The 14046-nt window shown below is 38.9% G+C and overlaps 1 protein-coding gene across 4 annotated transcripts in view; it reads left to right on the forward strand.

The window, feature by feature from the left end:
• The window catches only part of SCAPER (S-phase cyclin A associated protein in the ER), a 364249-nt gene that overhangs the window by 90269 nt on the left and 259934 nt on the right, over nucleotides 1-14046 (forward strand). For 3 of the 4 annotated variants that reach the window (XM_019533358.1, XM_019533360.1, XM_019533361.1), the window contains 6 exons: nucleotides 2278-2540; nucleotides 6009-6251; nucleotides 9776-9946; nucleotides 11155-11230; nucleotides 11404-11521; nucleotides 11903-12014. In XM_019533358.1, the coding sequence (XP_019388903.1) occupies nucleotides 2278-2540; nucleotides 6009-6251; nucleotides 9776-9946; nucleotides 11155-11230; nucleotides 11404-11521; nucleotides 11903-12014 (983 nt within the window). The remainder of the gene's footprint in view (nucleotides 1-2277; nucleotides 2541-6008; nucleotides 6252-9775; nucleotides 9947-11154; nucleotides 11231-11403; nucleotides 11522-11902; nucleotides 12015-14046) is intronic. The other variant, XM_019533359.1, reaches the window with a different exon arrangement.

Raw genomic sequence — 14046 nt, forward strand, 5'->3', positions numbered from 1 at the left:
GTGTTTATGTTGGCCTTAGTTAATGGATTAGCTCCAAGCTCTACACAGTATTTCTTTCTACAAGGAACCTTTTGAAAGAGTGTTTTTCTTTCCTGTTTTAAAATAAAATGATTGATCATAGTGTTCATAAAGGATGAAGAGCTGTGTGTTCTGGAAACTAAAATTCTTTATTTTCCAAGAGGGTAAAGAGTAGTCGTCTCTGTTACTTACTTCGCCATGCTTTTTTAAAGTGCTAAATGTTGAGATTACTTTTAAAATTTGTGTTCTTTGTTTAAAAGGGAGAATGAAAAGAAACAAATTTATTTACATCTTTTTAAAATTTTAGTGCCTTTCAAATGTTAAGAAATAAACTCAGTTTAAGGTTTCTTTTTGTGGTAATCACCCCTTTTGGGCCCCAGTCTTGCAAAGACTGAGACATGTCCTTACCTTACACGTGAGTTGTATTGTTGGTCTCCCTGGAACTGCTTATATGCAAAAATTAAGCAAGAAAGTTAAATGTGTGTAGAATCAAAGCCTGGGTTATTAGAAGAGTGTTGAGGAGCCCACTGAGAGAGAGGTTACTAAAGGTACTAAAAGGATTAATTTCTCAGATTTTAAAATCTGTTTGTAGTGTTACTGAATTTTCTATATCTTAAATGGAATGGAAAATGGAAACAATCAGAGAATTGGCGCAGATTTTGAAATGGAGAAGAGACTTGTTTTCAAAATAGTTTTTCTGGAATTAAATGACATTTCTTCCCCCAATTGATTGTATTGATGATGCATACTCAGATCCATTACGTTGCAGCCAGTCTGCCCATATACTTATATGCTAAACAGTTGATGCTTATAATGAAGGTTTATATCAGCTTGCTTCTGAAAGCGGAAGGGTGGATGGAAGCTTAAATACCAAGCCTTTCAGGAATTTCTGGGAACGAATATACTGATAACAACTAGAGATAGTAGAAATACTATTAATGGAGAGGTAGTGGTTGTGTGTGGGATACAAATCCTAATGTATCTGATTAAGAAAAGTCTGAGTCTGCTATCATTCAGGCACATGCAACTTGGGAGACCTTTTTAAATATCCACCAAAATCTGTCAACAATCTGTGATCTGTTAGTGACTTTTTATTATTTAGCTGTTCAGTCATTTGACAGTATCTACACTGAACAAATGTGGCTGATTATTTAACACTGGTTACATGAACACTGTCAGGTCAAAGCTGTGCCAAAGGTTAGGGCTTTATTTTTTAAATTAACTTTTATAAAGCGTGAGATCAGTAGAAATGTTTCTGCAGAATTAAAGTAAATTAATGGAAGCTACTCTTCTAAGCGTACCAACTTCTGCAATTTACAGCTCAAGCTTAGCAGTATTTTTCTGTTTCATGAAATTCAGAAGGTGAGATGGTCTGGAAATTGAAATTATGTAGCATACATTAATCATCTACACTGACAAAAACAAAAAAGCATACTTCCTACATGCAGAAGTGATGACTTGTATTTTATACAATATTGTCACTTTAATAGCCTAAGGCAAGTAAAGTATTGCAAGTAAACCTGCCTGGTACAGCTTTGCACTTGCTAGAAGCCCACTAAAGTTACTGAGGCTCCAACGTGTTTCATACAGTTTTGATGAGGATCAAAACCTGAGATGTAATCCTTGGATAGGAAAGGAAACCTCATGTATGTGGCACCATGGTTCTGAGATATGCACACAGATAACTTTGCTTAAGTATAAACCCTTGAAAGTCAGTGGTTTTACTCCTATGCAAAATATTTTATGTATATAAAACAGTGATTCTCAGTCCTTTTTCCACTGTACCCTGGGGTGCAGTGAGATCCTTTTAGGGGTGTTGCTTAATATTAACAACATTAGATGTGCAAATACCTTTGCAGGATTCACAAGATAAACTGAGAAATTTTAAACAGGCATCCATAGCGTCAAAATCATTCTGACCTGTCATGGTCTTTCTGAGTTCTTTGCAACAGAAGAATTGCTCCATTATTTTCTGTACTTAAAGAAAAAAAAGAAAGCTAAGAGCTGGCATTCTGTGAGTAGTTTATTGAATCTAAAAAAGTTGAGAACCACTGAAATAAGAGTTTGGAGAATGGTTTGCACTTTATAAATGGATAGTACTCATGGAAGGAAAAATATTTATGAACAATGATCTAATTGATTTTCATTTCTTTTCAAAGAGAAAATGCCTTTTTGTTGTGCAGGAGAATCTTAGAAAATATGTTAAAATTGAATTTATGAATCTGTTTCTTGGTGGGGTGTTTGGGTCTTTTCACATAGACAGGAAGGATGCAGAAGGATGGGAAACAGTTCAGCGTGGAAGGCCTGTTCGATCCCGGTCTACAGCTGTGACAACAAAAACTCCTTTAGCTATAGAATCAATAAGATCCAAGGATGATAGTGACAAAGAGAATATATGCTGCACCCCATCAGAGAGCAAACCAAAGAGTTTGTTCACAGGAGATATTGCATCCAAAACGGTCGAGCCTCTACAGAAAGATTCTTCATATCAGTGTGAGCATCCTCTTACTGAAAGGTCTCAAGTGAGTATAATTTAGCACCATTTCTTTAACTTTGTTATTGTTGCAGCTGCTAGCGTTTGTTTAGAAAAATGAATCTCTGTAATTATGTCCAATGGTATAGTCTCCAAACTGACTAAACGAGTTAAAAACATATTTTAACAACTCTTTTGTTTTAATGTACAACAACTTAATTGCAGGTGGTATTAATGTGGTGATGCAAATGCAGTTAAAATCTCAGTGTTTCAGATAGAAATGGGCCACTGATTTTTACAATCTATAATCATACTTGAGTAGGCTGGGGAAAAAACTGGTTATGGTGAAATATGGTTGTGGTTCTATAGATATATATAGAGAGGTATAGATATAGACACATAGGTATAGATATATGTATATATAAATATATATCTATATATCTCGACAAACTTCAGCTTTTATTTATTTAGTTAGTTATATAATCTTGATTGTTTAGTTAGGTCTTCAGCTTTGTATATAAATTGTAGGGATGTGCGAAACAGGCCCTATTCGATTCAGATTTGGATTTGGCCGGAATAAGGGACAGTGATTCAAACCGTTGATTTGGATCACTGTCCCTGATTCGATATGGTTGAATCAGAATCTGAAGATTCGATTCTGATTCAGAGAATCAGCAATTTGGCCATAGACACAGCTTTAAACGTTTTTTCTACATACCTCAAGCTACCAGGCGTGGCTTGTGAATGCTGTGATGCTGGGGCGGATGGAGCGTCCCACAGGAGTGCAGGGGGGGCCCCCCCGCATGCTCGGCAGCGAACCCGGATGTGGAACAGAAGAATTCCGGTCCAATTCCAGGTCTGCCGGGGAGCTTGCACGCCCCCCTGCCTGGCTTGGCAATCCACTGTGGGGGGACCCCAGTGCCCCCCCAGACCCAGGAGGTACCAGTTGCCAAGCTGGGTGGGGGGCGCAGCAGAGGCCCCCCTGCATGCTCCCCAGTGGACCAGGAAGTGGACTAGAAGTGCTTTTGAGTGTTTTGCTACAGAAGAATTGCTCTGTTATGTTTCTGTAGTCAAAAATGAGTGAAAATTAAAAGCTGGCACTTTTTGAGGGGTACCTTGAGTCTGAAAAGGTTGAGAACCACAGATCAAGTTATTGTCAGCAGCCTATTTGCTGCTTCAGGCAGAAGCTACAGTGCTCAGCCACTAGCTCTGGCTTTGAGAGTGGTTACACAGGATTCTGCCCCTTCAGCTTGTTAAGCCAGATAGGTTGTGTCAGCCATCTTTGCAGCTGCGTGGCACGCACACTTTGTCTAGGTTTGCTTGTTTTCCAGTAAAGAAAACCACCTCCCTGCTTAAAACACATGTCCCAGTTCTGGGGAAAAGGTGTGTGTTGTATGTGAGAAAACGCAGTATAGATAATGTTGCTGGCTGATCATGCCATCAAGTTACCTATTTCCATAGGCTTCAGCTAAATGTGACCATTTACCACCATAATCCTGTTATACACACACACATACAATGTTGGTGACCTGATTGTCTCATCAAGGCAGAGGCCCATTTTGGGGAAGGAGGTGTTCACAGGCACAGTATCTCTTGGTGTTCCCTGGTGCACAGCACATCTCTTGCACCTCCCTAAAAAAAGAGTGCAACCTCATCTCCCTTGCTGCATACTGGACATAACTAAGGATGTCCCCTTCTTCTACTCCTTTGGTGGAGTTTAGCATCCCATGTGGAGTGCTAGGAGTTTGCAGTTGTTGGCCTCTAAAAAAAAATTAACTGCAATTTTATCTGGTTCCTGTGCAGTCTGGTAAGGGAAATGGCAGAGGACCAGAGTGAAAGTCCCTACCTTCCTTTCCTTCTTGCACGTGAATGGGGGCCAAGTGCAATCTGACCATAAATCTGTCCTTTTTAGTGACAATGAAGTACTGTATGAGTGGTGTAAAAACCTAGATTCAGAAAAAGTATATTTCAGTCAAAAAGAACAAGTTTTGGCTGGAAGCGAATGTAATTAACTCCCTCCCCCTCCAACAAACAAACAAAAAACCCCAACATTTTTTACAATGGAAATGCCAGTGAAATTATTTACAAGTCACTAAAAATTGGTTAAAGTGTTGTTATAGTAGGAAAACTTAGTTTTGAAGCTGTGTATAGCAGTTGTTTTCATTATTGTGTTGACATCTTCTTGGGGTGAAAGTGTTTGTGTATTTCAACATTTTTTCCCAAGAATTACCATTGATTTTGCATTGTAGTTTTATTGATTTTTCTTGTAAACCATGTTGACTACATTGTAAACATCAGTAAAGCTAATATAAACATTGCAAATAAGTATATTAGCAATAGTGACTGTAAGATAAATAATGTTGATGACAATATAAACCAAATCATGCAAATTCTGTTTACGTCAAGAGACAACAACCCCATTGACTGATTTAACAATATAGTGCTACATTTTGTTCTCATTCACATCATGCAGTCCCACTGTTAAAGAAATACGCCTGCCATTACCTCTGCTACTCTAGATCTTCCTGTAAAGGAAGCAGTGTGGTTCTTTTGAATAAATTAGGACTGATGGAATCCTGGAGAGAGACATATTTGTGCACTATGACATTTAGCTGTGCTCTCAGGGGTATTCTTTTTGTGAGTTCTTTTTGTGGCTTGAGGAAAGGGTGGGGCTTGGCTATCTGCCACTATATGGATTACTCCCTTCCTTTTGCAAGCAGGTTAACGGTTCACAGAGCACACTCCAGTTTTTAGTTATATATAAGCATCAAAACGAAATCGGTTTTATATCCTTCTAAATTCTGCTTCCAGTTGCGCTGATGTAACTTAATTTTGATGCCTGCCTTGATTTTGATATCACAGGTCCCTGCATTTGCTCATTGCTCCTCTTCAAATCAAAGATGGTAAAAAGGGTGTATTTTCAAATGTGTTATCCTAGTTGAATCCTTTTGCTTTTATCAAAACTGCCTCTGCTGCATATTTGTTTCTGTTTTCTCAGAGACAGCTAGACCAAATGTCATGGTTTTGAGCTATCGCCATGCTGGTCTCTGTACTTCATTGCAAATAGTCTACATTACATTTAAAAAAAATGTTTCTTCCAAAGATATGTCCTGGAAACCCCACCCCCCAACCATTTCCAAATCTTAATCACTGTTCCAAAGCATGGAGACAAAGCTTTTCACTGAAATAATTGTGAGAATATTTTAATATGGCAAAACATTTGCTCCTAAACATTACTTGGAAGTGGCTGGGCTGTTTTAACTGAAACATTAAAAAAATCAGTTGTGGGCAGATATCCAGTACAGAACATTTCAGACTGAAAGGTTTAACTGGCAAAGCTTTATATACAAGCAAAAATGGAAAATGTCTGGTAATTGTAACTATAGATGGCAATATTTGTTCAATCTATGAACAGAAGGTAGAATACAGTCATTTTAGCTTGTTTTTTCCTGTGCAATGTATTTGAAAATCAACATATTATTTCTTTTTTTCCTCTTGTAAATGTGTCTTTTGTTAGTTTGCTGTACGTGTACCGGAGGATATTAGGAATACCAATGCATTTTTGCAAGATAGTTCTTTACAAACACCTCCTGAAACACCTGCGGTTATCACAGATGCTGAACATACTTCAGAAAATCTACAGATCGATGAATCTTCCTCTCTGAATCCTCACAGTGCAGAGAAGATTCAAACAGAGAAAGCTAAGATAGAAAGTGAAATGGACCCTTCAGACATTTCAAATGTGAGTGCTGCCAGATTGGTAAGAAACCTTGCAAGAATTCTGAATAAAAAGCAATAGATGTGTTGTGTGTTTCCTATTCTGCTTTGCACAGTATTGACCATTAACTTGCTAGAGAAGTTGTGGAAAAGTCCTTAAAGCACACCCAATGTCACATGGAAAGTGTTGTTTTTACATACTTCTAAGCACCTTCAGCTTTAGAATTTATGGCAGTAAAGTGTCTGAAGTCATCTGAATGTGTAGTAATACACTGAGTTGGATTAGAAGGACCTCACTTCCAATCAGAATGATTTTTTTCCTTCCATTATTCCTCATTTTAAGCAAGATTTAAATGTATTGATTTTCCCTAATTTTGCTAATCAAAATTGAAAACTTATTTGGAAAACAAATGTGGAAATGGTCAGATTTATGTTTCACTAAGACCAACTCCGCCATTGTCTTCTGCCTTTGTACACAACTGGCAAGCCTGACTGACCCATTGATTGGGGCCATTTCTAACCTGTACTGTATAAAATATTTCCTTGTAGTTTTCTCTGTCATATTGTTGATGAGTATTTTGAAATAATAAGTTCCTGAAACATGATTTATTTCTGATCCCTTTACCAATTTTTAAACAGGTGGGGTAGCTTTCTGAAGAATACTTAACAGTATACTATAAATGTCTTTGCTACATGAACAGAGTTTTTCCCTTTCTATAAAAAGCAAGTTGGAAACTGATTTAATATCTCTGACATTTATCCTCAGTGCCCTGCATTGCACAAAGGGTATCTGTTTGTAGCTGGACAGGATTTCCAAGATGAGGCTGCCAATTCTTAATTAGTTTATTTTCTGATGTTCAATAAAGAGTCTGTGACTTGGTTTTAGTGTTTTCAGAGAAATGTGCAAGAAAATTTCCTAAAAAGAAGTGTTTTTTCTTAATTTGGTCACCCTTTTCATGGCTTTAACAGAGAAAAGGAGGAATGAATGCACTTTCTTTTCACCCCTTGATTTTGTGTATATTAGAAGATTCTATTGAGTAGAGATGTGGCTTTGTGTCATCTGATCATGTCTTTGTGGTAAGAACAGTGTCATGTTCTTTATCAGATGACTAGTCATGGTTAAACATTGATCCTTTTCTGGAATGTCTTTATTCCACTAAATGTAAGTACTATACAGCATGAACTCAAATTTTGTACTGTACCTGCACAATTCTCACTGCTGTATTTTGGCTCAAAAAACCTATACCAAATCTGTAGATATCCAAGTAATATATTTCATTTTATTGAAAATTCTTATAAAAAAAAAAAAAGAACCTCTTCTTGTTCAAGAGATTTGTAGACTTACTGTACCAGAAGTACTGCAGCTTCTAAAGCACCTGTTTCACTGGTGTTTCTTCATTTGGCATCCGCAAGGATGCCACTGAAGAAACACTGTCTTTTAGATTCAGAAGCAAGATTAAGTACCTAACTTACAAAAACACTCCTGCAGTTTATTTTCACCGATAACCTCTTCCATAATGCTAGCCAATCTGCAGTAGAAAAATGTGTGAAAAATATGCCATCTCGGCTGCTTATGGACGTGGGGCACCCCCCCCCCCAAATAATGCTTTACTTTCAGCTCAACGTGTCCCCACAACAAGTGCAGCACATGTCCAGAAGAGGAATCTTGTCAGTTTGACCCAGCTTGCTCAGCATCTGCATAGTTCATGTGTGGCAGCGGGGCTTTTTGGCACTTTTATCTAACAGCTGAGTGAACCAGCTATCAGACAAAAGCACCAAAAAGCCCTGCTGAAACGCGTGAGCTATACAGACGCTGGAGAACCAAGTCAAATTGACACAATTCCTCTTCTGGTAAAGTGCTGGGTTTTTCTGTTTCATTTCTTTCCCACCTCTGTCAGCATCTATTGTTACAACTTTTTCAGCTTCACTGGTATCAGGAATTCTGGGGCACCTAGAGTGAATGGGTCTCTGCCTACTGAAGAGATACACAAAGCTCTTGGGTCAGAGGTGATATCTCTTATTAGACCAACTGAATAGCAGCAAAAAATTCCTTTTTTGCAGGCTTTTATAGGCACATACACCCTTCTTCAGGCTGAGGAGAATTCAAAGATTGTAAAAGTCCTTCTAGGTAGAAAATAAACTCCATTTTGCACAGGGGAAGTAGAGGCTGGAAGTTCATTCTCCTGGGTATCTGTGAGTTCTTGTGGGAGAGTGTTGCTCTGTGATGTACAGATCAGCCTGCTGTTTTCCCTAGAGGTGTCTGATGTCAGAGGCAACCAGGGACTTGGGAAAGAAAAAAAACTTTTTTCTTGTTTAGCAATGAAGGCACTTTTACCGCTGTTGATTTGACATGCCTTGAGCACAAAACTTTGTTGTATCTATTTTAGCACTTCCAGCTTTGCTAACAGCAGTCGAGCAGAACTAACATTAGTAATGGAGGAGATTTAAAGGGAAAGTGTCATTGAGAACCAAAAATATGTCTAAACAGTTAAGTATTGGTGTTTTAAGGTTCAGATTCTTGCCCACGTTGCATTGTCATCCAAATTTATTAATTTCCCAGGGAAGCACAGCCTGAAAGGTTAAGCTCTGCTAAGATTTGTTACTGATAACTTACATTCTCTAACAAATATATCATTGCTCTCGTAGATCCTCCTTTCTGTTTTGAATAATTCTGTATTCTCATTCAGGGACTAAAGGTAGGGTATATGTGGTCCCATTTGTGGATATACAGAAAGGTTCTGAGTGCCTTTAATGTACTTTTACAATCTTTTCTTTTATCGCTGAAGAAGGGTGCCTGTGCCTATGCCTGAAAGCTTGCAAATAAAGAAAAAATTTTGCACAGACATCTAGTTGGTCTAATAAAAGAGATCACCTCTATGTTGAGTTCTGATTTTTTTTGTAATGTGTCTGGGCCTGTTTTGCTTACCCTTTCCTCTAGATCAGTGATTTTCAACAATGGTTCCATGGCACCCTAGAGTGTTTTGAGATTCTTTCAAGGGTGCTGCAACAATATTAGCACTTTTAGGTATCTAAGCATGATTCGTAAGATAAACCCAGGGATTTCATAAAGTGTTAAAAACCTTCTGACCCGTTGTGGGCATATTGAGTTCTTTGCAACAGAAGAATTACTATTTTTTGATAGTCAAGAAGTGAGTGAAAGCTAAGAGCTGGCATTTTCTGACAGATGTCATGAGTATAAAAAGGTTGAGAACCACTGCTCTAGGAAAAGGGTTTTTTGGAGGGCAGTATTCAGAAAAAATGATATGTCACGTTTTTACTTCATTGCTTTCTGTGACCAATGCTGTACTTATTTATAATCTTTTGGTATGATATGAATATAGATTTAAAATGTAATATCCTTACTTTGTGTGAAAATGTCTTAACCTTTTCATTAATCAGTTTGAAAATGCCAGTGTTTTCGTATCAATGAATTAATTGCATCCTCTAAACGTAGCCCAGTGAAACAAAGAATGACTGTGGGTTAAACAAAAGCATAGCACAAGCTGTATTTAGTATTTGGAAGCTAGTTTATTTCCAGTTCAGTCCTGATTGTGGTTTCTTTCACAGTCTATGGCAGAAGTCCTTGCTAAAAAAGAAGAGTTAGCAGACCGCCTAGAAAAGGCCAATGAAGAAGCCATAGCTAGTGCTATTGCAGAAGAAGAGCAGCTAACTAGAGAGATTGAAGCAGAAGAAAACAATGACATTAACATTGAGACGGACAATGATAGTGATTTTTCTGTGAGTTTTTAATCTGTTTTAAAAATAAGTTGTTAATGACTATACCTCACCAGAACATAAATGTAATATACCATATTTATTCAAATTCAAGAGTAGGTATACCGTATTTACTCCTTCTCCCCCCACCATCCAACATTGGAGGGGAAAAAAATCCCTTACATTGGATTCAGGTACAACAAAGAGCAAGCAGCTGCTGTAGCTCCAGCTACAGCCCTGGGCCGGTCTGCAGGTTGGAGCCACAGTCTCTGCCCCCACCCCATACTGCCTACCCCCCTCTGTCTGTCCCTCCCCACCACTACTCACACTGAGTGCTGCCTTCTTTACTCCATGACCCACTGAAACCTGTGTCCACTGATGTCTAAAGGTCCAGGTCCACAAAAGTATTTAATTCCTAACTTCTAATCATGCTGGAGATAGGAGTTAGGTGCTTAAAACTTCTTCTTTGTTGGATCCTGCTTTGAGCAGGGGGCTGGACTAGATGACCATGTTAGGTCCCTTCCATCTCTACTTTTCTATGATCCTACAACTCAGCGGGCATGTGTACACGTGACACTACTTTTCTGTAGTGACAAGCTACAGGACAAAACGTCTGCAGGCAAAAACCATGACACTGCAACTATGTTGCCATAGCGACACGCTTCCTCAGTATGCGTTGCTACAATGACGCAGCAACTAAAAATGACTGCACTGTGTGCACAGTGCAATATAGGCTGTTACTGAGCCATCATTTAGTATATCCTTTTGGAAGGACATACTAAATGGTGGCTCAGTAACAATGGCCCCGTAGGGGCAAGTGTAGACGCATCCAATATGAATAAGAGTAGCAAATCTGTGCTCTTGGTATTTGTGGGAATTCAGTTACTAAAAGCCCACATATCATTTTGAAAATGTAAGGGTTAATGAATTCAAGGCCCTATTTCACAAACACATGTGAGTTAAGTTTCCTTAGCATTTAGTTTAGCAAGATTATTCAAATGAGTAGTCTACTGTAGCTATCATTTCTAGTTCAGGCATTTTTCTAAAAGTAAAAGTTATACAAATAAAAAGAAAAATAACTCTATGTTGGTTCACCTTCTTTTTGCATTTCCAATCCAGTTGTCTTCAATCTTCAGTCAAAGTTTGCACAGAATTTTAGAAACCCTTATGCTAATGTAAGATCATGTTAGACATTTACCTTTTCATTTCATGGCAATGTTTTGAAATTTCAGGCTAGCATGGGCAGCGGAAGTATATCTTTCTGTGGCATGTCTATGGACTGGAATGATGTCCTAGCAGATTATGAAGGTAAACATTTATGTATTAAAATATTAAGCTTGATATAGAAGATAAGTTTGTTAGAGAGACTTTTTTCCATCTTTAGGTATGGATTTAGAACAAAAATGATCCTAGTTCCTTTGAAATATCAGGTCATGTCCAATAAACGTAATTTTGAAGAAGTGATATTTCCTCTCTTGCAGCTCGTGAGTCATGGCGTCAGAATAATTCCTGGGGAGATATAGTAGAAGAAGAACCTGCACGTCCTCCAGGCCATGGAATACACATGCATGAGAAACTTTCTTCACCATCTCGTAAAAGGTCTTAAAAATTTTATCTGATTTGAATAGGAAAACAGAAACAGACTCTCAATTACATAAAATAATTATGACAGCATTTACTTTTTTATAACGTTTTCTGAGATGTATAAATGAAAATGTGTTTTGTGTAAGGGCAAGTGGCCGTTGTTTTGAAATTTATTACTTATAAACTGCGTTGCATGAGAGTTTAAACCCTAAAAAGTTTTGATATGGAAAAAGAGCAGTATGGAGGCTAATATTAAAATACACTAATCAAATACATTTATTGTGTATCAAATAAATGACAAAGTCGCAGCATCCAGCAGTGCAGTTGCTTTAGTTCATTGATGATACTTAGTTGCCATTGTTTCATTGGCTGATTTTACTTTATTTGTATTAAAAGAACAATAGCAGAATCTAAAAAGAAACTTGAAGAGAAACAGATGAAAGCTCAACAGCTGAGAGAGAAGTTGCGTGAAGAGAAAACACTAAAGCTTCAAAAACTGATGGAGCGGGTAAGATTTCCTCATTTAAAAGATGCATTCTGCTTTTATTCAGATTACCTTATGTTTTTGCCTAGCCCAAAACAATGACATGCTGTTAAATGTCAGAGCTAGCTCTAAAGTGAACCTTGCTTTCTGGGTATGAATACATACTCTTAGGACATCACACAAATGATCTGCATTTCTGCTAGGCTTGTAGATTGCTGCTGTTTCTATTGCAGAAATGCCGAAAGACCTTATTCTAGATTGGGCCCCTATTTTGCTATGTGCTTTATAGGAAGTCATGGGCCTTTCTGCAAAGAACTTGCAGTTTAAAAACAGAAGAAACGAGAAAAATGGGAAACAATATACAGTTGATTGAAATGATTACAGGCATATGTATTTTAGCTTTGCTTTCTTCTTTTTATTAATTTATTTGTGCTGATTCATTATTTATTTAGCTAGTTCATTTTCTGGGGCCAAATTAGGGAATGAGGAAACAGGTGAAGAAGGCTTGCAAGAGGGTCATTGAGGAAAATGTGAGAGATGGGGCAAGGGAGCAAGGATAGAAGGAAACATTTTAGGTATGGAACCATCCCCAAGCTCTTTGTGGCAGCTGCTGCTTTTCAGCATCTGCCAATTGACAGCCTGTCCCTTTCCCAGGCAGGGGAGAGGGCAGGCTGTCAATTAATCATCTCCCCTAAGGGTGGGGTCACCCAAGGAGCAGCCATCTAAGGCAGGAGTGGCCAGATATTTGGGTTGGAAGGTGACTTAACAAGTTTTGTTCAGCTTTTGAGGACTGGGGGAAGTGATATGCCAGTTGATCCTGGGTTGCACCCCATGCTGCCCTGTTGTGCTGCAGCGAGGGCCAGCCTGGACCCCACAGAGCAAACACTACTGTGCTCCCCACCCTGCTCCTCTGAATCCTTTGCCCTCACCCACCCGGCTTCCTGTCGTCATTGAGCAGTCCTGGCACTGTGGCCAGTGGCAGCCAGGCCCATGCAGGATAAAGGGTGATGCAGTGAACTAAGTAGCTATTTTGCCTGCCATGATGAGCTACTGCCACTGTGCTGCACTGGGAAAGTCAGGGATGGCTGCCCAGGTCTAGCTTCCCCCCAAACCAGCATGAAGTCACCTCCTAGTGGTACCATGGTGGTAGTTGCTCATCATGGTGGGTGGGAGAGATGACTGCTGTTTGTGCTGCATCACACCCCATCCCCTGCAGGCCTAGCTGCTGGCAGCCACAGTGCCAGAACTGTGCAGCATCAGCACCAAAAAGAAGGTGGAGGGGAGGATGAATGTGGAGGAGCAGCAGAGAGTGTAGCCCTCCCTCCTCAGGCTTCCAACAGTGGCTGGTGGACCAGATAGGATCAGTTGATGGGTTAGATACGGGCCCATGGGCCATATTTTTCCCACCTTTGATCTAGAGCCTCCTGGCTGGAGAGGCCACCTGTGTATTTCAGAGAAATTCTTACCACTAGAAAGGAATGCCTGTCCATGGCCTCAAGCAGGCAACCCAGTCATCAGAAAGAAAATGTCTATAGTTCAGATTGTATAAACTCCTCTAATGTTAGCTACATCCAGGAACTGTGAAGGGACCTGTTCCTACCCAACTCACACCATTCCATGCTTTTAATGGGGATTTCCCTGTGTATCCCAGGGATTGATTTCATCTCCAAAAGATCCTAGTGTGACTGGGAAGATTAAGGAAAAGACTTGGGGCTTGGTTAAACCAGATTTATAATTGCTTTAAATCTCTGGTGTGATGTGATAGTAAGATAAAGAGAATATAAAAAATGCATTCTGCACATGTTTTATATTTTTGCTATGCAGATGTTACCCAGCTTTAAAATATTGCCTGATGGTTCAAAATTCCTTTGGATTTTGTTGCATTTCCTAAAGCAAAAGTCTTTTATTATTCTGTACCCAGTATTACATTAGACTTGTGAAATCATTAAGCACAGTTATTGTTAAATGATGAAGACCTATAAGATTTATGACAAAATCTCACAGTAACTCTACTTTGCTCTGGGAAAGTGCTATATATGCTGAGACTATCCAAAGA

Source organism: Crocodylus porosus, unplaced genomic scaffold (assembly GCF_001723895.1).
Source record: "Crocodylus porosus isolate Cpor-Errol unplaced genomic scaffold, CroPor_comp1, whole genome shotgun sequence".
Lineage (NCBI taxonomy): Eukaryota > Metazoa > Chordata > Crocodylia > Crocodylidae > Crocodylus > Crocodylus porosus.